This window comes from Corvus brachyrhynchos, unplaced genomic scaffold, assembly GCF_000691975.1.
Source record: "Corvus brachyrhynchos isolate BGI_N302 unplaced genomic scaffold, ASM69197v1 scaffold86, whole genome shotgun sequence".
Classification (NCBI taxonomy): Eukaryota; Metazoa; Chordata; class Aves; order Passeriformes; family Corvidae; genus Corvus; species Corvus brachyrhynchos.
This window is the reverse complement of record NW_008238647.1, coordinates 1,142,526-1,165,044: the sequence shown is the minus strand read 5'-3', so window position 1 is coordinate 1,165,044 and position 22,519 is coordinate 1,142,526. Positions and strand designations below refer to the sequence as shown.

Genomic DNA, 22,519 nt, shown 5'->3' with positions numbered 1-22,519 from the left:
CGGGGAGGAGGGGGGAGGGGGATGCGGAGCGGGGTCGTCGCTCGGTCTCCGGGTGCGTTTGGTCTTAAAGCAGAGGGACTTAGGTACCAAGACCTAAGTGCTGGTGTGAATACGAGCGAAAGCTAATGCTGTTACCAACTTTTTGGTAGGAGGCTGTGCCTACCTAGTGGAGTGTTATTAAGTAATGAACTTCGTTGCTAAGCTATAAAATAGTTTTTTTTTTAATTGGTTATTGTCACTTTATCTGTGTAGCCAGTAAGAGGGAAATTCGCTGTGTACTGGTGCCTGGTACCCGTGTTGTTAAGAGTCTGTCAACATTTCCATTATTAAACTTCTGTTTTGAACGATTTATAACTTGACTTCAGAAGTTCATTCCAGGCTGAACCTTGGCACGTACTCTCCCAGCCTAGGAGTTAATTCATTTTCCAAATACTCAAAAACAGCAGTCTGGCCTTCATATAGGAAGACTGAGAAGAAAATTGAAAGGGGTGGAGCTGAACTGGTTCTGTAGTTTTGCTAGCTTCTGAGTTGCAGACCTTTAATAACGTACTGAAATCCAGTAAGGAATAAGGGGTTTATGTATAGTCTTCTCCCAACGTGTGCAAATCTCATTGCGGTTCCATTGTGTACAAATCTGAAGGGGTAGGCATTCATCTAACACTTGGTGCTGTGTCTTGTTAAATACAGTAAGTGCAGTTAAATAGCTATCGTGTTCAACATATGTGATGGTCAGACAACTTTTGGTTGTACTTTTAAGCTTAGCCTTATATTCCTTGTATATGTTAGTCTTCGTCTGGAAAGCATATTTAGTTGGATCACTGTTCCTTGTACCACTCAGTGGTTCCTAAAACATAAACTGGAAATCCAGCCAAAGCAAGATCATTTGCTTCATTGTGGACTGTCTTTTAAAATAAGACTGTTTTCATTTTTCCTTTTTGTTTAGTTGTGCCACATAAACATTCTGCTTAAAGAAAAGGTCTCTATTTTCTGTAATTCTGTGATTCTAAGGAATTAAAGTATTGCAAATCCACTTGATTTACTACTTGGCTATTCTAAATGAGTGTAAATGCAAACTAATTGGTTTCCAGTTGAATACATGAAACTTTGCATGTGCTTACATACAGATGGAGTGAAGCAGAACCGTATGTAAGAGTGTAAGTGGGGCCTCATATGGTGCAATGTGTTGTGTAGAGAGGTGTGACAAGGACTGATACATGCATCTCATTATAGGTGTCAATGTTGTTCTGATCTATCTATAAAACCAGTTAATTGGTAAATATATTTTTAAAAGCCATTTTTACTTTAATCAAGTTTTCAGAGCTGCCTTTTCTGTTCCATGTTGGACGTGAATTTACTACTGGCAAGGACGTTCTGTGTACTTATGACTGGTGACTGCGGTGAATGGGTTTGTGAGTCATTTCTGATTGACTGGTTCAACTGTTTGCTGAAGCTTTGCTTTGGATAAAGCATGGACAGACTCTTTATACCCTTAAAAGTTTGAGTTGTTAGGAAATGTTATGTTCAGTCTTCTTGTATGGGGTTTTTTTTTATGGTTGAATTTGTGAGTCTTCCTCCATTGGAACTCACTGCTGCCAGTTGGCATTTCACAATTGCTTTTCTCTTTGTGTGATCTTTTAAACCCCTGGGGGGGGGTGGTGGTGGCGGTGGTGTGTGCATGTACTTGAACCTCCACACCCCCACTTGAGCAGGAGAGTGGGAAATTAACTCCTCCAGCAGAAAGTGGGTGTGATGGTAGTGAGTGGGGGTGCAGTCCAGTAACAAACCACTCAGTGTGCTAAATGAGGTCTGCTGACTGCAGGCAGGTTAGTTCTTAAACCTGAACTGAGGAGTAAGAACTTTAGTTTTCAAAATAAAGCTAAGGGCTCTCAGCACATACAGTTAATATTTCTTGACTTGCACAAGGGCTTTTGTGATGCTAATTAACCAAGCTATGTGGAGGCTTGCTTGAACAGTAACTACTGGAAAATAAGCAGAACTTTAGAACAACTGAGCTATGAATTTCTCCTGAAACATTCATTTAAAGTGAAATGTCTTCTGACAGCTGCATTTCTGCTGAAATATAAGAATCTTAATGGAAGTAATTTCACTCCTGGCAGGCCAGCACTGATGCCGGGACAGCAGGAGCCCTGACCCCACAGCATGTCCGAGCTCATTCCTCTCCAGCATCACTGCAGCTGGGGGCTGTTTCTCCAGGGACACTTACACCCTCTGGAGTAGTGACTGGACCTGGAGCTCCATCTTCTCAACACCTCCGCCAGTCTTCTTTTGAGATCCCTGATGATGTACCTTTGCCACCAGGCTGGGAGATGGCTAAGACACCGTCTGGACAGAGATACTTTCTTAAGTAAGTAAAATTTCTTTTCAATTAGCTGTATCTCTGGCATTTATTTTTTTGTTGGGTTATATGTTTTGTTTTTACAATCTTAGAATTTGAGTAAATTTCATTGGGTTTAAAATATGTATTTTTAAAAACATGCTCCTGATTTTAGGGGACCCTACCACTTCGGTATTTCTCCCATATCACCTCTGCTGTTTCTGAAAACTGTATGGTACTCTGTGAATATTTGTCCTATCTTAATCTTAGCTGAAGAATGTTATCCATTATATTGTGTACTAAAAATCAGTGAAATGAGCATAGTGATTCTTAAACAATGAGACTTTTGGATTTGCTGAACATTGTCAGCGTTGTCCTGCAGGTCAAGATACAGTTTACCTCATTTTAATAATACAGATGTAAAAATACAGAGTTAACTTTAGAGACTGTTGTAGTAATAATAGGTCAGGACTTCTTATGTTTTGATTAAGGACAATTGTTTAAATACACAACCAACTTGCAGATCTTCTTAAAAATGTTTATTGTTCCAGTAGCAGTGGTATTTCCATACAGAGAAATTAGATTTTTTTTCTTCTCAACCAAAAAGAGGTTGCAGTAGTTGTCTGAAATTATTTGAGCCTGAAGGTTCCTTTTTGAGAACAGTCATTCTCTATTAGAAATGTGAAAATAAGCATTAGCTATAGATCTTGAAGATGTGGTATTTTCTTTGGTGAAGTTTTACAGATCAGTGTGTTCTAGAATATGAGCTCTTCAGCAGTCACAAGTAGAAGGTTTTTTTGAACTGTGTAAGTGAGACTGTAGCTCATTGAACCTTGAGGAAAGAACAGAATGAGTTTTGAAATGAAAAGCAGACTTTTGTTTTGACTGTGTTAGTGAGAGCTCTTAAAGAGCAGCTTATGAAGCATGAAAAACAGGTATTTAATTTTTTACTGCCCCAAATGTTTGGGTTTGATAGCACTGTCAATTTTACAGAAAACAAAACAGTTTAAGAGATGAAAAATGTCTTCCTGCTCTTCTGATGAATTTTTTTAATTGTGCTCATCTAGGTGAAATCAGAGTGAAAGATTTATTCTTGGAAAGCTTCTTCTTGTGCAGTTTGGTTATTACCAGAAAAATCTGTCCTTTTTCTTCTGCAAGTTTTTTTGTCCTTTCTTGGTGTCCTGGTATCCATTTCAAAGGGTCAGGTTTCAGCAAGAACAATAAAGAGCCTGAGACTGGAAAGTACACACAAGTCTGGCAAACTCATCTGCATGAGCAAGATCATTTGTTCTCAAGCAGACATCCAAAGTAAATGATTGAAAGAGCTGCTAGCTGTGAAGGATGTGTCTTGAAGGGGAAAGGAGTGGAAACAAACCAGGTTGTTAGGAAGAAAAATAAAGGCTGTACTTTTTGAACCTCTCCCTGCTGGGTCACATGCTGACCTTGGGAGATTTTAAACAGTGTAATGGGCTGTTTCCTTTTGGCTTTCCTTGGGTGATGCTGTGATGGGAGAGTAATGAGGAGAGCTCTGTTCACACTTGTAGAACATTTGTTCGTAAAAAGGTTGCTTAATACTATCTACAGGTGAGATCCACCAACTTCATTGGAGTTCGTTAAGATACGTAAAAAGCATTTAAAGTACTAGCAAAATCTTTGCTCTGTATGTGTAGGAAATTCAAAGAAATTTAAGACTTAGTTTTGTGTAGCAAGTTTGTATAGTAAAAGCTTTTTTCAGTGGTGAGTGGTAAGTTCTGTCTCACGCCCGCTAAAGCTCACATCTTGCCTGGTTATACCTTTAACATTTGCTTGAAGTGTGAGTACTAAGATTTCTGATTCTAAATACATTTGATGTGGTTCCTTCTACCATATGCAGATTTTTGGTGTCTCTTCCAAGTATTCAGCTCTTTTTTTTGGTTGGCTGCATCGCTCTTTGTTTCCACTTGCTCTGTTTTGTAGCCATTCCATGAACAGTCTGGTAATCAGGCTCTAGAAAGATCTTTGCAGAATAGGTAACAATATTAGATTTTTTCCAGATGTCAGAAAGCCTTATGGTTATAGTTACCATAATATGCTGCAGTGCAAAGAGAATAATATAAAACTGAGTACCATACTTAATACACTCTGGAATTACAGTCACTTCCACTAATCAGTGGGTCAAACACTGCAAACATAGTAGTTCGTGCAAAGGTGTATATGGGAGAGAAAATACTTAATCATCAGTGTGTGTGTGTATATATATAGATAGGTAGATGCACAGAGCTCTTTGGCTAGACATTTTACATACACACCCCGTGCATCCATACATATTAAGAGAAGGTGAGAGTGGTACTATCGAGTTTGAACCAGAACTACTCTTGTAATTTAGTCTGTAATCTGGAAAAAAACCCGTTACATATGAATGCCCAACATATGATTTACCAGGATTCCACTCATTAGCACTCATCTCCCTGTTATGAGTAGTACTGCTGAGTTCAATTTTCCGTTAGTGATGATTTTGAGCAGTGGGTTAAGGCCTGCTTACTCTACAGCTGGTAAAACTGTTTTGTATTGGTACTGCTCCCTCAGTGGAGCTCGTAAGTTGAGACTTGCCTGGTTACTGAGTGGTCACATCTGAGTCATCTCTCGCTGGTGTGCGGTAGTTTTAGCCCATTCTTAAACATACAGTAAAAAAGCCGAGCTTGGTTTGTGTGGTGATGTCAATTGCATTGCTTTTTAACCGCTTCCTGTTAGCCAGCTGCTGCTTGACATTTCGGTGAACTGTGCAGACAGATAGGGGATCGCTCTCGAGGCAAAAGATAATGTGCCATGGGAGTAGCAGACATCATCTTGCAGAAAGAAAAAACTAACTTTGCTCAGTTTTAGATTTACTCTTGAATCATTTTAAATTAGACTTACGCTTTTAATTCTTACAGAGCTTGTGTAATACCTCTTCTCATGTTGTAGTGTGAGGAAAAGTTAACTGATCGTCCAGCAAACAAGTCTTGTAATTATTTTTCCTACAGGAAGTAGTTCTTGCAAGCAGTTTATCAACAACTTCCTATTTTTTCTGTGAAGTGTTGAATGACTTCCTGAAGGAGGCCAAGGTGGTTTTCATTAGTATTTGTGGGTGTGTTTGAGGTGTTTATCCATCTGGCAGAAAAAAAGATTGCTGTTACACATTTCTCGTGCTCCATACAGAGGTATGGCGTTGGATGTTAGGAAACCAAGCCGTTTTAAGACAACAGGGAAGTTTGTTGCTATAATTTTTGGTTTTGGTTTTTTTTTTTTTTAATTTCCTCATGTCACACATGAAAAATATCCAGTGATGCTGTTAAATTTCTCTTGCATCCTGTTTTTACCCCTGACTGGAGCTACCAATATCCTCTGCTCCCCTCGGTCTCCCCACCCCACCAAAGTAATCTTAGTTTTCAAGGACAAAGATGTTAATTGGAAAAACTGCAGCCACAGCTGCATATTTTATTGAATAGCTTAATTTACTGTGGAAATACATATTCTGAGTCATCAGTATGACTTCTTGTGTTTATAATTCTATAGTTCAGGCAAGCTGGTCAGTAAAATAGCAGTATTGTTGGAAGCCAAAACTGCAGCCACTGCTTTTGATGGGCTTCTGTACTTTCAAAGATCTTCGGTTGCTAAATTTATTTGTAATATGTCAAGTTAGTTGCATTTTTGTATTGATGATTTGACTGTTAAAGAAAATACTCAAAAGATCAAAGATCTACCTAGAAAAAGCCATGAAAAAAAAGGCACTGTGGACACTGTCAGTTTAAGAACACAGCTGAAGGAAAAACATTCGTTAAAACACTTTCAAGGGAAAGCTTGCTGTGGTATGTTTTTGACAATTTAGGGGAAGACAGTTACAGTACTACTAAGTGTATATTTTTCCTTCTGCCTCTTACTTTGAAGAGTCCTATGAAAGAGCAATAACACAAGTTATTTCAAATTCACAATTCTAATGAAGATTTTGATATCTTTCAAAGGGCCAAGGAAGAATAAGGGCAAACCTGCCTCATTTGTGTTAGCACTGAGACTGGGCATCAGTGAAAGCAGTGGCACACGTTTTCTTGTGTTTGGTCAAACAACGATATCCGTGCATTCAATACCCTGCTGCACAAGGTGATTTTATAAGACTATTCAAAAAAGCATTTTAGTAGATATGATTTCAGGTAAACAAAAAACGTGTCTTGTGTTTTCACTAATGTATTTTCTTTTTATTTATAAGCATACTGACGTTTATTATCTTCAGTAGAAAATAGAACTGGAGAAAATATAGCACCTGTGGCACCTAGTTGGAAGTTAATAATTAAATTACCTCTGTGGATTTTTTTTTTTTTCTGAAATTAGTTGTTGTTCTGTACCTGTCTTCTTCCCATGGGTTTTGTCTTTCACATTATCTCTCATAAAAATAGTCTTTGTGCTTTATAGTGTCTGATTTGGGGGTTATATGCTTTAGGTATCTCATACTACTTTGTAGCACTGCTTTCCTATCTCCTGAATCAAATTTGAGATCAGTTTTATTGGTGATCTGAAAACTTTTTATTATGTTGAAAGCTGTAATTGTGACCAAGTCTTAACCAGTCTTTTATAATTAAAAATATTAAAGTATCTCTGTTTAGTAATAAGAAGAGTCTTCTAATACAGGTTTAATCAGAATTTCATGTTTAAAAAAAGATGCTTCTGCAATTCTGCTTAGTAAATATTTTGTCTGGTTATATTTGATTTAGAGTGGTAGCCTTTAGCTCCGTGGGTGCAATTACATTGCAATGGAACTACCTCTGTTTTCTGAGGTCTTGACTTCTGAAGACAAAAAAGAATTTGATATAAATCAAGATGAGTGTCTCCTGGATTTTTATCCTTTTGCCTTTTATTTTTCCGTATGTGGAAGATGGCAAAGAATTACAGTAGTGGGGTTTTTAGAAGTCATCTGGTTTGTAGCTTAGGGTAGTCTGTAACCCATCGGTCACATGATATGAAAATTCCTGCTTGATAGAAAGCAGTAAAATAATAAAAGAATGTTAATTTGAAAATTCCCGTGAATGTAAGACTGGGCACTGCTACACCATATTTTTGCAAAAAGCTTCTAATGGGTGAATGCTATTGAACTGATCGGTGGCATGTTTAGGTAAAATCATACCAACTTTTACAAGATTCATCTCTTGCTCTCTGATCTGTCTCCTTCTGGAAATGAAAAAACCCAGTAGCTTTAAAATTTGAAATGTAAAGCTGCCATTTATACTTTGCTCAATTTCCCTCTGCAATTGTGGCACAACAGCTGCAAATTTTTAAAAGCTGACACAGCAAGCAAGTTGGATTTTTCACTCTGTCTGGTTTTAGACTAAACCCTCAGAGAAAGTAACTTATTAGCACTGAGAGTGCTGAAATATTTAACGTCAGGACCTAAATTAAGTCACATGTAAAATTAAAGCAGAGTTCCTGTTGCTCGCAAAGAAACATGTTTGCATATTGGACGTAAGCACTGGATGTAAGCACTTAGGGGGTGATGCCCAGGAGAGCAAGAAGTGTTGCTCAGGGCTGAGGTACAAGATTAACTGTGAAAACTAGTCTGAGTTACAAGTGATCTTGATTAAGACTAGACACTTCTCCTCTGCAACCAAGCAAAGAAAAAAACCCCAAAAATGAGGTAAACATCAACAGAGGTCTGTCAGCCAAAACTAGGGATGTTTGTCTTCTTTTTATATGTGGCCAGAGCACTTCATGTGTTTATCTTCATAGCTGGGAAGAAATTCAGATGATGTAATTAGATTTAGTTTAACCTTTTAAAACTGATAGCTGCTCAGTTCTTGTATTGTGTCCTTGTGTTTTTATACATTCCAACATACTTGCATTCATTGTTTGTACAGTTCTCGTATACCTGTGTAGTAAAACTCAGTAATGGTGGAACTTGCTGTCTTTTGCTATTTGAGTAAATGCTGTTCCTTTTTTTAAGGTGTGGTTTTTTTTGTTTTCTTTTCCTTTTTTTTTTTTTCCTCTCCCCCACCCTGGCAACAAGCTGTGAGTGATTATGTAAAGGCTGATATTTACCTGACTCAGTTTCTCATGGAAACTCTAAAGAAAATTTCACTTGGTTAAATGCAAGAAATTTACAGGAGATTTCTCTGAGTAGCAGTCTTCTGGTAAGTGCCCCTAAGATACAGGCAGGGTACCATGTAGTTGGCCCAAGAGAATGATTGATAGAATTGTATCTAGGGGAAATTTAAGAGCATGGTTAGCATGATGGGAAACAAATTCTTGGGGGAATGTTGTATTGGAATGTTAACAGATAGACGCCATGTACTAGCTGGACACTGTCCCCCAAACAGTTTGATAAACCTGAATTTGATGTCAGGCTCTATTGGGAAATTTACCAGATGAACCGTGTTTTTTGTTGAGCATTTGAATAGGAATCTACAGCATGGGGGAAAATTGCTTTTAATACAAAAACAGTACCTCATAGCTGCTTTTTGCTAAATAAAACTTGGAGCTTTATTTGGAGAACAAAAGTTTTTGTAAGGCGTGACTAAGCTGTGTCGCTGTTTCATGGCCTCCTGAAGTGCTTCTTGGAGTCTGTTTTCTGGGATTCACTCTGCTGCTGTTTTATTTGGCTTTTAACTAAGTTACTTCAGGCTGTGTTTCAGGCAAGTATTCTAAATTGCTGGTTAAGTCAAGGTAATAATATAAAGCTGCCTTGTAAAGTAAGACTTTTGCCAGTATATTGCCTGTCAGTCATGTCAGTTGCTATGGAGACAAAGCTGTCTTGAGAACAGTCTTGGATTTTGCTTTAATTTTGCTAATGAGGCTTTGCTGTGCCGTAGTGAAAGACCAGATCCCTTATGTTGAGTCTGACATGCTGTTTGGTAACTTAGATTGGTGTAAGGGGTTCAGTATAGTACTGATCATTACACTGAGGTTGTGAAGCCAGTTTTTTTCTGCTGAATTGTTTTATAGGAAAGTCAAGTAAAGGTCATTTACTGTTGTTAGTTAATCTCCAGTGAGTTCTGATTTATTGGGAACTTTGTTGGAAGTCTGTCTGCACTACACAGATTTGTTTAAACAGTGTTCCAACTTCAAGGATGCCTTTCCCTTTCTGATTCCCTTGTTGCAAGTAAACTTTTTGCTTTTACTGGATGTGTTACCAGTTAGACATCTATGCCTGAATAAAGCATCTGACAGCAAAGAAGCATAGATTTATAGGCCAAATGGAATTCTTTGAGTCAAGGAAATAAATGCAACTCACAGGTGTACTTTCTTATTGGATCTCACTTCTCAAGTTTTTTTTTCCAATTTGTTGTACTTATTTGAAAAGCTTGGTTGGCAAGTCCTCTGCAATTATTTTGATTGCAACATGTCATGTAGTCTCTTTGTAATGGTGAAAAATAGAGTAACAGAGAAATTTCTTCCTGTGTTTGCTGACTATGCTGTTGGTATAGTTAATATGGTTAATAGACCTAAATGTCCAATGAATACGTAATTCAGTAGTGATTTTTATTTACAAAACTTTTGTCACTCTCAGAGCAGCCAGCTTTGCATGAATTAAGGATGTGAAATATATATACTTAAAAAGGTGTAATCTGTGACAGTTGCTTTGAAGTGTGTTCTATGCCATCTTTAGAGGTCATTTTTCTATATATAAGAAAAAAGTGATACTGTGCTGTAACTGGAGTTTAGGTGTCCATTGACTTCTGTGGTGGTCTTTGGGTCATGATGAATTGTACTCATTTAACAGTGAAATGTTTCAAATACTTCCAGGTTTTAGTGAAAACAGTTAATAGCACATTGTGTGGTTCCAGGGTTATGTATACAAGAGCCTGACTAAACTGCCTGTGTTCTGGTTCATGTATGGATAGATTTTTGACAGCTTTTTGTTATGCTGCTGTTGACAGAATTATGTTACCATCAGTGTGGACCTGTGTTTCATTTTTTACCTTTGATCTCTAAACACATGCATGGTTAATTTCTGTCTGTGTATATCACTTACTTCTGGCCAACGAGTATAACATTTGAACTGAAGTAAGCATTCTCTTTCATAACAGGTATTTCAGGTTTTCACTTTTTATGAGATTTAATTCTGAAATTAAGCAGAGCTAAGATTTTGGAACCGAATAATTAGTAAGTAACGAAGGGCAGGAACTTCCAGATTTGTAGTGTTAGAACTGTTAATCTTTATGATTGTGAGGGTTTGGCTTTGTCTTTTTATTTTTCCTGTAATGACTAATAACAGGAGAAAATCTATTGGATATGTAACAATATCCTGGTAATTTAGACACTGGTTAGGCATAAGGAAAAGAAAATGTGAAGCAGACCTTAGCATAAACAGTTAGTTAAGAATTAACATTTTAGCATCTGTGTAGCAAGGTCAAAGGAAGTCTTAATTACGTGCTTTTAAAAAAATAGTTTGCAATTCAAAATTGTCCCCATTTTTTATTACGCTGTTAGATGGGTCCTGATATGATCAGCTCTGTGTTATGCAAATTTTTTGAGGAACTTTGACAGTTCATTGTTTTCTTAATGAATTAAATTTCAGTTGTATGTGGTAATGTATCCAGGAAAAATGATTCAGTCAATCAGCTTCACAACTGTGGTACCCATTTTCCAGCTTTAGGTTTTAGTGTTGCATTGGAGTAGGGAGCAGGGAAGCAAAAGGGCGTTGCTTTTTTTTTTTCTTCTGGTGCAACTATTTGTGTAGCTTTTGCTGACAGCTTCAGTTTGAATCCTTTTTATGCTGTGATGGTGAGCAACTCAGAGATTGCGTATGAACTTTAATTGATTCCTTTGCTCTGCAATCTTGTTGGAATAGAAGTGTAGTAGGCTCCTGTCTGTGCCAATCTTTACCTTTTTAAAATGGCCTCAAATGATGGCTCTCTGAAACATAAGGGGGAGGATTTCAAGTGGTTTCCAAGCCAAGGTAACAACTAACTTACCAAATAGTTGAAGGACTTGCAATAAAGTGAAAATTGCTGGCTTTTGTCATGGATAAATTTTATGTAAATCAGTTCATGGGAAGAATTCTTTTATCCTCACAAGAAACTGTTGAGCTCTTGTTTTGTTCATGCTAACATGCATGCATGTTCATATGGAATTTATTTGAAATACAGGAGATTCTAGTGTTGATGCTTATTACTTTGCCAGGATCTGTGAATAATTTGCCTATAACTTCATAAAATTCTTTATGTGAAAGATATAAGCAAACCGACAGTTTTGCTAATGTGTGGTGCTTTTACTTCTTAACTAGCTTGTGTAACTAACTTATCTCCGATTTGTCCTGATAAATATACTTGATTGTTATTGCCCTTTCCTGCAGCTGGGGCATGAACTTACCAAACCTCAGAATACTTTACTTGAAGTATATAAAAACTGAATGTGACCATTCAGTTACACACCCACAATCGATTAAAATTTTCCAGCCTCAACTATCATATGCAGGTATTGATGCACATACCATGTCTCTTCATCTGGTCAAACTGCAAGATACACTTTAGATAAAAGGTGTTATTCTATTGTGTAGGATGCAGTTCAGTTCTTGACTTCTAGCTAAAAATCTTGCCTGTTCTGCAAGTTGCAGAAGAATAAAGAAGATGCAAATTCTTGTAAGCAGACTCCAAAAAGTTTTATTAAATTAATATATACGGACTGCAGTGCAGTAGCAACTGGTGCTGTCACACTGGGCTTTATACACAATCCTTTCATTTGCACTTTGTTAGGACTAGTAGGTTTTTATTTAGGTTAGTATAAATCTTGCATACCATTTGAGGCAGTATTTCTGCTAAAGAAAAGACCATTTATTTGTCAAAGCTATTAGGCTGTTTATCTCATGTTGATGCCCAGCATTTTAGATTAGCGCTAGTGGATCCTACAGCAAGGCAGAGCTGCAGAATCAGATTGTAGTGTTGTGTTGTTTATCATAGAGGTGTCTTTCTAAGTAACACATGTAACGTATACTTCCAATTATCAGGTGGAGGAAAAAAATCAAAAGGTAATATGTGATAGAAGTGAAGCTAAAAACCAGCAATACTGGCAGTAGGGATGCAGTAGAAGTAGCTATGCTGTTGTCCCTAAGTCTCCTCTTGCTGTTCCTGAGATGTTGGGGATTTTCAAGATGTTGAGTTTTAAAACCTAGCAACTGCTGGGCCCTGCCAGTGTTGCTTTCGTAAGAGAGCCTGTTAACAGCATCACTTGAAACTGCCCCCATTTACACAAACTGAGTCCAGGTGCCTGTCCAGGTAACTGTCTTGTTGCTAGTAGTGGTCATGAGCAAATTCCTTGGGAAGACTAAGCAGGGCAAGCATATACTCTTCAAGCAGATACTCTTCTCTGAGAACTCTCCTGGCTTCCAGCTGTCCTCCAAGACTTGTGTTGTCTCCCCTTGAGGTCCCTTTTAGCACTGGCTGCATGCTTTGGCAAGGAGCCTGTCTCAACTGGTTGTCTGTCCACTGCATGAAGAAATGTCTTCCATCTCTTCTAATCTTGGCTCCCATCAGCTGCATTCAGTGGTGCCCAGTTCTCACTTTAAATGTGACAATGAACACTTGGTACATATTTGTTCTGCTCAGGATTGCTGTATTTTACTCTGGAAATTACTTCTTTTGAAATATGAAGAGTCCTAACCTGCTGGATCTTCCTGGAATAAGATGGCTTTTTTCGTTTATCCCTGCAACCCATCTTTTTCATGTCCTTAACTCACGCGTTTTCCTATTTTTCTTATTTTTCAAATGAAAGCTTAGGAATGTTTTGCAGCATTCACTGTTCTGAACCTTTCATCTAAAAAATACTCAATTTATTCTTACCGCCACTTGTCCTTTTGCTCTATATACCTTTTTGTTCTCCCCAGTTCTTTGCAGTTAGCAGTTGACTAAAAGTAAATATGTATCATTGAGGAACTGCTGCTGCTTTCTCTTGGATAGATTCTAGCCTATAGGCCCCTGTGGAAGTTTACCAGAGTCCTACTTCTGGTGCAAGAGCTGCTGATTCCTCCTTCCTAGTGCTGCGTGTTTGCTTTATAGTTTCTTACTGGTAACTGTTTCTTCATGTCATATCAGGACCTATCTTCATCCTGTCGCTGCCTTTTGTTTTAGTAAAAACCAGCAATACGTGCTGTTCCTAATCAGGTCTTGTAGTCTTTGGTTTCTGAAGCTTAATGCCTGCTATGATTGCTGTGACTCCAGAAGTTGAGCTTTCTGTATGAACGTTGGGATGCAAATACTTACGTTGGTGCATTCACCTTGAAAGAGAAAGGTCATCTGCACTTGCATCTGGCTTATATTTGGGAGCTGCTCCAACCAAATGGAAGTATGCTGGTGTGATAAAATGATGTGTATGTGCTTTAAAATGCCCAAGCACGATTCATTTATAGAATAAAATATTTTGTGGATGATAGTACCCATGTACTAAATGACCTACTAGATGTACTGGACATACTCAATGTATGTAGGTCTTGAACTGAATGGAAATGTGATTAAAGAAGTGAGCAGTGGCAGTGTATTTGGAAGATGGCTTATGTTTCTTCCTATACTCAATTTCAGTGATGCTGAAACAATGTCAGTCGCAACCATGTTTTGGAACTGTCATTTGATATTCTACTAAGTTTTGCTACAAAGCCATTTCTGCTTATACCATGCTTTTCTTCCTAGTATCTGAATGCCAGATGCTTACACCATATTTTTCTGTGTCATGCAGTATGTCTACATAGTAGCACAACAGTTCAGTAACCAAAAGAGAAGTATTTGGGTCTCCAGAGTTGTGATTTTTTTAAAGATTGTCAACCCTCTGTAACAGATTTTGTGATATTGAATATATTGTTTCAAATGTGGCAATTATAAATAGGTAACAAGGGACAGTTATCTGTGTCTGAAAAATACATCAGTAATTACCTCAGTGGAAGCTTTCTTCTCACACCAGTAAATGCTGATTAATTCTGCATAGACAGTTTAGCATTGTTAAGGTCTTAAGTTGACTGGAAGTTCAAAGAGCCATGAATCTACCAAGTGAAAAAAACCCCAAACCCCCCATGGTTTGGGGTTTTTTTTCTCTTTTTTTCTCCTAAAGTTCACAAACACAGTCATTAGTGTCTTTATTATTATCTATCCAACCTAGTACTTAGTGAAGGTTGGTCATCCATCCAGCCTTCTGCTTGAAAGCACACAAATGTTGCTAAAGCTTAATCAGGTCAGAAGTGACTGTTAAGCCAAGTCTGGAAAACATGCAAGGTTGGAGATACCACATCCTCCCTTCTTCCCATTAAAGAAGGAATTGGTCCTTCATAAGATTATTTCTCTGCAGCACAGCACAATATCTTGTGTAGTTCCTGATGGACACAATGATTTTGTAAAGGGGCTGAAGTTTCTTTAGTAGCCAAAAGAAACATATGTCATTCTTTAGGTGTTACTTTCTTACTATTAAAAAAAGAAAGTGATTAAGGAAGTTGCTATATTGGGTTTGCATTAGCAGGGTTTTGGTAGCAGCTGGGGCTACAGGGATGATTTCTTTGAGAAGTTACTAGAAACTTCCTCCATTTCTCACAGAGCCACTGCCATCTGGCTCTAAGAAGCTGGTGAAGACCAAGCCCGTTAAGTGACAGTGGTAGTCCTTCTGGAATAATGTATTTAAGAAGAAGGTGGGAAAACTGCTGTAGAACAGCAATAGCTGAAGACAGGAGTGAGAATATGTGAGAGGAACAGCCCTGTAGACCCCAAGGTCAGCGCAGAAGGAGGGGCAGGAGGTGCTCCAGCCTCTGGAGCTGAGATTCCCCTGCAGCCCACGGAGGTCCATGGGGATGCAGAGATTGACCTGGAGTCCATGCAGGACCTCATGCCAGACCAGGTGGATGCCTGAAGGAGGCTGTGACCCCATGGGAAGCCCACACTGGAACAGGCTTCTGGCAGGACTTGTGAGCCCATGGGGCATCCACACTGGTGCAGCCTGTTCCTGAAGGGAACCCCACACTGTGGGGAGGATCCACACTGGAGCAGTTCACGATAAACTGCAGCCTATGGGTAGATCTCATGTTGGAGCTCTTAGTGAAGGAATGCGTCCCATGAGAGAGACCCTACACTGGAGCAGGGATCCTTCCCCTAAGGAGACAGCATGTGATGAACTGACAGCAACCTCCATTCCCTGTCCCCCTGCTCTGCTGTCAGGGAGGAAGTAGAGAAATCAAAAGTGAAGTTGAGCCCAGGGAGAAGGAAGGGCAAGATAGAGGAGTTTTTTAGATTTTGGTTTTATTTTTCATTATCCCACTCTGATTTGATTGGCAATAAATTGAACTTGTTTCCTTGCATCAAGTGTTTTGCCTGTGACAGTAAGTGGTGAGTGATCTCTCCCTGCCCTTATCTCAACCCATAAGCCTTTTGTTATGTTTTCTCTCTAGCTGAGTAGAGGAGTGATATGAGTGGCTTTGGTAGGCACTTGGTGGCCAGCCAGGGTCAGCCTACTACATTTTCTCAGTCTGTTTCATATACTTAAGTTAGTCCTGTGTTGTGATATCCCATGACCATCTTACATTGAGGAAGTTCTCCAAATGACTGTGCTGTACTCTTACAGTGCAGTATGTATTCGATAATTCATCCAGAGATCTGCCTTACTTGTCCTGGTTGACATATAACCATTTTCTTGGTTGTTGCTTACAGTTGTGATCATATTTATGCAATTTCTTTTAAATTTCATGAAGCTCTGACAGGTTACTGGATGTGTAATACAATAATTGCATTTCAGCCAGCATATGACATGGTTTCTTAAATGTACAGGGTGAGTGTTAAGTCATAATAGCAGGGAATCCTATTCAAAATAGAAGAAATTGCTCCTTGTCTATGAAATCATACTCTATATTTGTATTCTCAGTGTACTGTAATTATGGGTTTCTGAACAAGCTAGAACTGAAAAGAGGAAACTAGATAGAACGAGAGAAGCTTATTTCCATTGGGAAAGTGTGTCTTGTAGTTTGATTTTGGAAAGAGGTCTTACAGCATTGACTTCACATCTGATTCCGGTCATGTGCCTGTACTGTGAGCTCATCACATTGGTACATGGGGATGGTCTTTTTGTCAGCAGTGGTATTCCCCAATACTTGGTGCTACAGTCAGTCTTAATTTTTCTCTTTCAGTTGTTGAACTTGTCATGGCAGATGGGATGTGAATAAGTCATGGGAAGACAGCAGATCCTAATGAGGTTAAAGATGTTAGAATGGGTTGAGTTTGAAGAGTGAAAGCAAGCTTTGTTTGTAGTCTTTGTTCAAGGCAGCTTCTCTGAGTTTTGTAGCTGAAGCTGTGCATAGTTCTTGTGTAGTTATGTCATAAGCCATATATCAGTTTTTTCTGTGATTATGTTTTTTCAACTGGACCCCTTCTCTGATCCAGGTCATGGTGTGACTGCTCAGAGGAGGAAGTGAGGTAGATGCTTTCTGAGAGTTAATTAAGCCTCAAATCAGTGATGGCACTAGGGAGAGATGCATGTGGAATCATTTCATCTGACATGAGAATCTAGTTGTACTTTTTTGTCAAAACAAGCCTTTATTCCATAAGGTATTTCTGAAGGAATTTACTATTGTTCATCTAAAATTCAATATAATCATGAACCAAATACTTCATGTTCTTAGAGGTTTTAAATAATTTGTACAATGTTGGTGACTTAGCAGAACTAGTAAGTTATGCAATCAATTAATATTATTTATTCATCCCCCCATGTTTTCAGTAATATTTTCCTAGAAGACCAAATGCAATTTTGAAGCTGTTTTTATTTACACTTGGGATGTACTGAATGGGATTGGGGGTTTAGAGGAGGAGCTTGTTGGTTGTGTGGTGGGTTATGGATTTTGGTTGGGGGAGTGTGTGTTGGGTTTTTGTTGTATAATTTGCTAATTTTTTCACATTTGCTGTCAATACCATTCTCTGAAATTCAAAATCACATGGTTACCATTTCCTGTGGACAAACAGGTGAATTCTATATTGCCCTGTTCTGGGCAGCTTCAGTGAGTATTTGATCTGTTTGTTTTGTCTGCAGTAAATATATTTTACGTTCAACTGATGCTGTTTTTACTCTCTTACCCTGTGATGTAATTTTAATGAACTTTATAGTAACTGAACATAAACCTACATGTACAGGAGAAACAACATACATTTTTTTTAAGGCTTTATTGAAGTATTACTTTTAAATTCTTGACTAAAGCTTCCAAGCAGTGTTGTTCTGTTGTTACTCTTCTCGCTAACAAGTTCACTGTGGATATTAAACACAATCATTGCAAGAGTGAGTAGTAAGGCATAATGTTTATTCTTGTCTATCTTGAATACAAATTTTATTATGAACCTCCAGAAAAGGGGTCCTTTAGGTTTTTCTGTTAATCTTTATGCACATCATATCAGCTATGGTGATGCTCAACAAATGTAACAATCCTTAACCTAAAATTCAGAGAGCTGATTGACTGCAGTCCTCAAGAAGTTAGTTTAAAAGGTCTACAGAATTTCACTCTTTAAATTATATCTTGAAGTACTTGGTTAAAAAAACCCCAAGGCGCCCCCCCCCCCCCCGCCTTGTTTTTAAGCTCCTGTAGGTGATCATAATCTTCTGTTTGTGGAATTTGCATTCTTGTGCTGTTTGTAGAAGCACAGGTCTCATTGAGTGGAGTAGCCTGAAACATGGTGTAAGATGGTCTGCTTTGGTGCCTAACTGAAAATGTCAATCTTCTGGTTCGAATATGTGGTACATCAGTGGGAGACAGGGAAAATAGTATAGATAAATTCATGAAACGAATCTTTGGTTTAGATGGGGATTTTGGGGGGTCGTTGGTGGTTTTGTTTTCTTTTTAGTAAATAAACCCATGCATTAATATGTAGCTCAATATGAACTTTACAAGCTGCAGAAAAATAATGGGGAAAAGGAGTTTGTAGTGACCCATATGAAGAAAAAAAATTAAAAAGCAGTCATGCTTGTCTGGCTTGTAAACTTCTTCAAGTTTTATTGCAGCCATCTGTGTAGAGTTACCACCTTCCTTTTTCATAGAAACTGGACTAGGGGGATACAATGGTTCTTCCAATCTCATCAATACACATCTTAGTTACTTAGGACTGGCAATTAAAAATAAAAGGACAATCCAGAAAAAAAGACAGACTTTAATGCTTGATAAGTATTGTACTTGGTTGTGATCCAGTCTGCATTCTGTAGCTAATTCATTGAAGTCTGAGCTTGGTTTTATTCTAACAGTATGCATAAACTTGGCTTTGCTGCAATTACTGATTTGATGTGTGAAATAAATTTAGCTGAAATCAGCAAGGGGTGTGTGTGGTGGTTTTGTGGTTAGTTTTTTCGGTGGTGTTTTTTTTTTTTTTTTTGTGGTTTTGGGGTTCTTGGTTGGTTTGTTGGTTTTTTTTCTTAAGTTAAAAAACTTGAACACTGAATTGAGCTGTTAGCTCATTTGATATCTGTTATCAAAGATGATGTGCTAATAAAGCTGTTCTGAAATAAAATTGTGTTATTCCCTTTGTATAGAATCTTCCGTTTCGTTGTAGTTTATCAGAGTCAAAAACTTCTGGTTTAACTGGAAGATCTGAAATAGTGTGGGTTTTTGGAGGAGTGGTGGGAGGAAGACAACTTGTATTTTTGTCACTGCATATAAGTGTTGATTTTTAAGCATACAAGTGCTTAACCGATTTTCAGCCTGTTCAAGCCATTTACAGGATCTAAAATGTGCACAAAATGTATAATGTTACTGTAGTTAACTTTCACTGAGGGAACAGAATATTAATTTTAGTTTCTTAATAGTGTAAATTTTGTATACCTGGTATTAGAAAGTTACTGTAAAAAGAAACATACTGACCTGAACTAATGACTGATCTACAACTGACTTTTAATCATGGAATCATTTGAGTTGGAAAGGACCTCTAAGGGCATGGAGCCCAACTGCTAACCTTACACCTCTGTGTTCACTATCCCAGAGTGCCATGTCTACATGTATTTTATATACCTCCAGGGATGGTGAATGCACCACTTCCCTGGACAGCCTGTCCCAATGCTTGACAACCCTTTCAGTGAATAAATTTTTCCTGATACCCAACATAAACCTTTCCTGACACAGCCTGAGGCCATTTCTTCTTGTCCTGTCATTTGTTACCTGGGAGAAGAGGCAGACCCCCACCTGGCTACACCCTCCTTCAGGCAGTTGTAGAGAACGGATAAGGTCCTCCCTGAGCCTCCTTTTCTCCAGGCTAAACACCCCCAGCTCCCTCAGCTGCTCCTCGCAGGACTTGTGCTCCAGACCCTTCCCCAGCTCCGGTGCCCTTCTCTGGGACAAGCTCCAGCCCCTCAATGTCTTTCTGGCAGTGAGGGGCCCAGAACTGACCACAGGATTGGAGGTGTGGCCTCAGCAGTGCCGAGTACAGGGGGACGGTCACTGCCCTGGTCCTGCTGGCCACACCACTGCTGATGCAGGCCAGGATGTCATTGGCCTTCTTGGCCCCCTGGGCACAGCTGGATCATGTTCAGCCACTGTTGACCAGCACCCACAGGTCCTTTTCCACCAGGCAGTTTTCCAGCCCCTCCCCCCAGCCTGTAGCACTGCCTGGGGTTGTTGTGACCCCAAGGGCAGGATCTGACCTCAGCCTTGTTGAACCTCTTACAATTGGCCTTGACCCATCGATCCAGCCTGTCCGGATTGCCCTGCAGAGCCACCAGCAGATCAGCACTCCCACCCAGCTTCTGTCATCTGTGAGCTTGCTGATTTTCTAATCCACACAATCAGTAAAGACATTAAACACGACTGGCCCCAATACTGAGCCCTTGAGAACCCCACTAGTGACTGGGTGCCAGCTGGATGTAATTCCATTCACAGCTCCTCTCTGGACTCAGACATCCCGGTAATTTTTATCCAGTGAACAATGTACCCCTGCAAGCCACAAACAGCCAGTTTTTCCGGGAGGATGCTGTGGGAAATGGTGCCAAAGGCTTTACTGAAGTCCAGGTAGATGAAACCCACAGCCTTTCTGTCATCCACTGAGAGGGTTACCTGGTCACATGAGGAGATCAGGTTGGTCAAGCAGGACCTGCCTTTCACAAACCTGTGCTTTCTGGGCCTGATCCCCTGGTTGTCCTGCACATGCTGAGTGTTCCATGACCTTCCCAGCACTGAGGTTAGGCTGACAGGCCTGTAATCCCACAGATCTGTCCCTTCTCATAGATGGGAATCACATTTGCTGACCTTTAGTCAACTAGGACCTCCCTGGTTAGACAGAGCTGCTGGTAGATGATGGAAAGTGACTTGGTGAGCGTTTCCACTAGCTCCCTCAGGGCTCTTGGTTGGATCCCATTTGACTCCATGGACATGTGTCTGTGGGGTGTAGCAGCTTGCTGATTGTTTCTCCTTGGATTATGGGAGTTTCATTCTGCTCCCCATCCTAGTCTTCCATCTTAGGGGGCTGGGTATTCAGAGAACAGCTGGTCTTAATAATAAGAGGAGCTGAGGCAACGAAGGCATTAAGTACCTCAGCCATTTCATCATTCTTTGTCACTATGCTTCTCTGTGTTTCCAGTAAAGGATGGAGATTCTCTTTAGCTCTCCTTTTGTTGCTAATGCATTCACAGAAACATTTTGTTACTGTCTTTAGCAGCAGTAATTGATTTAAGTTCTAGTTGTGCTTTGGTCCTAATTTTTTCCCTGCATAACCTACGACATCCTTGTAGTCCTCATGAGCTGCCTGCCCCTTCTCCCAAAGGTCACAAACTCTTCTTTTTATCATTACTTCTGGCCAAATCTGTCTGTTCAACCAGGCCAGTCTTCCTCAATAGCTTGTCTTTTTTACCATGTGAGGATGGCCTGTTCCCACACCTTTCATATTTTCTTCCTGAAGAATGTCTAGCCTTCCTGCAGTCCTTTGCCCTTCAGGATGGCCTCCCAAGTGACTTTCTCAGCTAGGCTCCGAAACAGGCCAAAATCTGCCTTCTGTAAGTCCACGGTGGGAGTTCTTCTGATGCTCCTTGTACTTTGAGAATTGAGAACTGTCATTTTGTGACTGCTGTGACCAAGACAGCCTCTGACCATCCACCAGTCCTCTGCTCACAAATAGCAGCTCCAGGGGCACACCTTCCCTAGTTGGCTCCCTCACCAGCTCTGTCACAGACTCCAGGTACATCTCCTGGAATGTCTCCTCTCTGATGTGTTGTACTTCCAGCAGACATCTGAAGTTCCCCATGAGAATAAGGGCCAGAGATGGTGGGACTTCTCCCAGCTGCTTATAGAATATTTCATCTGCCTCTTCGTCGTGGTTGGGTGGTCTGTAACAGGCTCCCACTAAAATGTCTGCCTTGTTGGCACAAAACTGTAATAATTTGATCAAAGCATGCTAAAAATAAAATGGAGGGAGAAAAAAAAAAAGCTTTTACAAAAGCTGAGTGGTTTAGATCTAAAGTGAGGTATTGATAAATACTCTTGAGTTGTACTAGATTTAAGTGGGATATTTAACACTAACGGTTGTACTTACCAACACAACTCTTAAGTAGTAGGTCTGTTGGAACTCTGACTGCTCCTGGTCCAGGTAAAATCAGAACAAGTATTTTCTGTTCTCAAAAGCTTTTTGTTGTAAGTACACCTGTGCAAGCAAAAGTCTTCGGTGTTGTGGAGGTCTGTGTCAGTAGAATAAGTCACAGAAAATGAAAGCTTTATTAAGAAGGGTAAATGCATAGATTTTTTCATAAATTTATCCACACTCTTGTTTCTTGGTTAGATTTTTTGTTGCTGAACATGTTGCAAGTTCTTGAAGCACACTTACCAGCAAAATTGAAATGTAGAGCAATGTTCAAATTCATACAGCAGGTAATGTGAGAGAGGGTTTAGAGGGAGACTGAAATAGAAAGGAACTGAAAAATAATGCACTGTTGGCATTTCTTCATTTCTTTCTTGTGCTAAAGAAAAGTTGTTCAACAGAAGCAATAAAAGACATAATGATTTAGCTCATTTTTAAGTAGTAATGACAGTTTGAAATTACAATGGCATGCTTATACAGTACAGTGTATTAATGCTTTTTAGTGACAAAATTAGCATGCTACTGCTTTATGTCCTATAGTAAAGTTAGGCTTGATATGGAAGCTTAAAAGGAGGGATGGGCTTGGGTTTTTGCTGAGGTTTTTTTTTTCTCAGAAAATACACATGGCTGTTTTGTTTGCCGTAGGCTAAACAGGGTGATGAAGAATACTGAGTGTCAGACCAATAGG

The 22,519-nt window shown here is 39.3% G+C and overlaps 1 protein-coding gene across 1 annotated transcript in view; it reads left to right on the top strand.

Annotated features, from left to right (window-relative positions):
• Positions 1 to 2,105: 2,105 nt before the first annotated feature.
• Positions 2,106 to 22,519, top strand: part of YAP1 (Yes associated protein 1) — a gene marked incomplete at its 5' end in the record, with an annotated part of 82,016 nt that continues 61,602 nt past the window's right edge. Inside the window, one exon of the mRNA XM_008636301.2 lies at positions 2,106 to 2,365. Coding sequence (XP_008634523.2) covers positions 2,106 to 2,365 — 260 coding nt within the window. The remainder of the gene's footprint in view (positions 2,366 to 22,519) is intronic.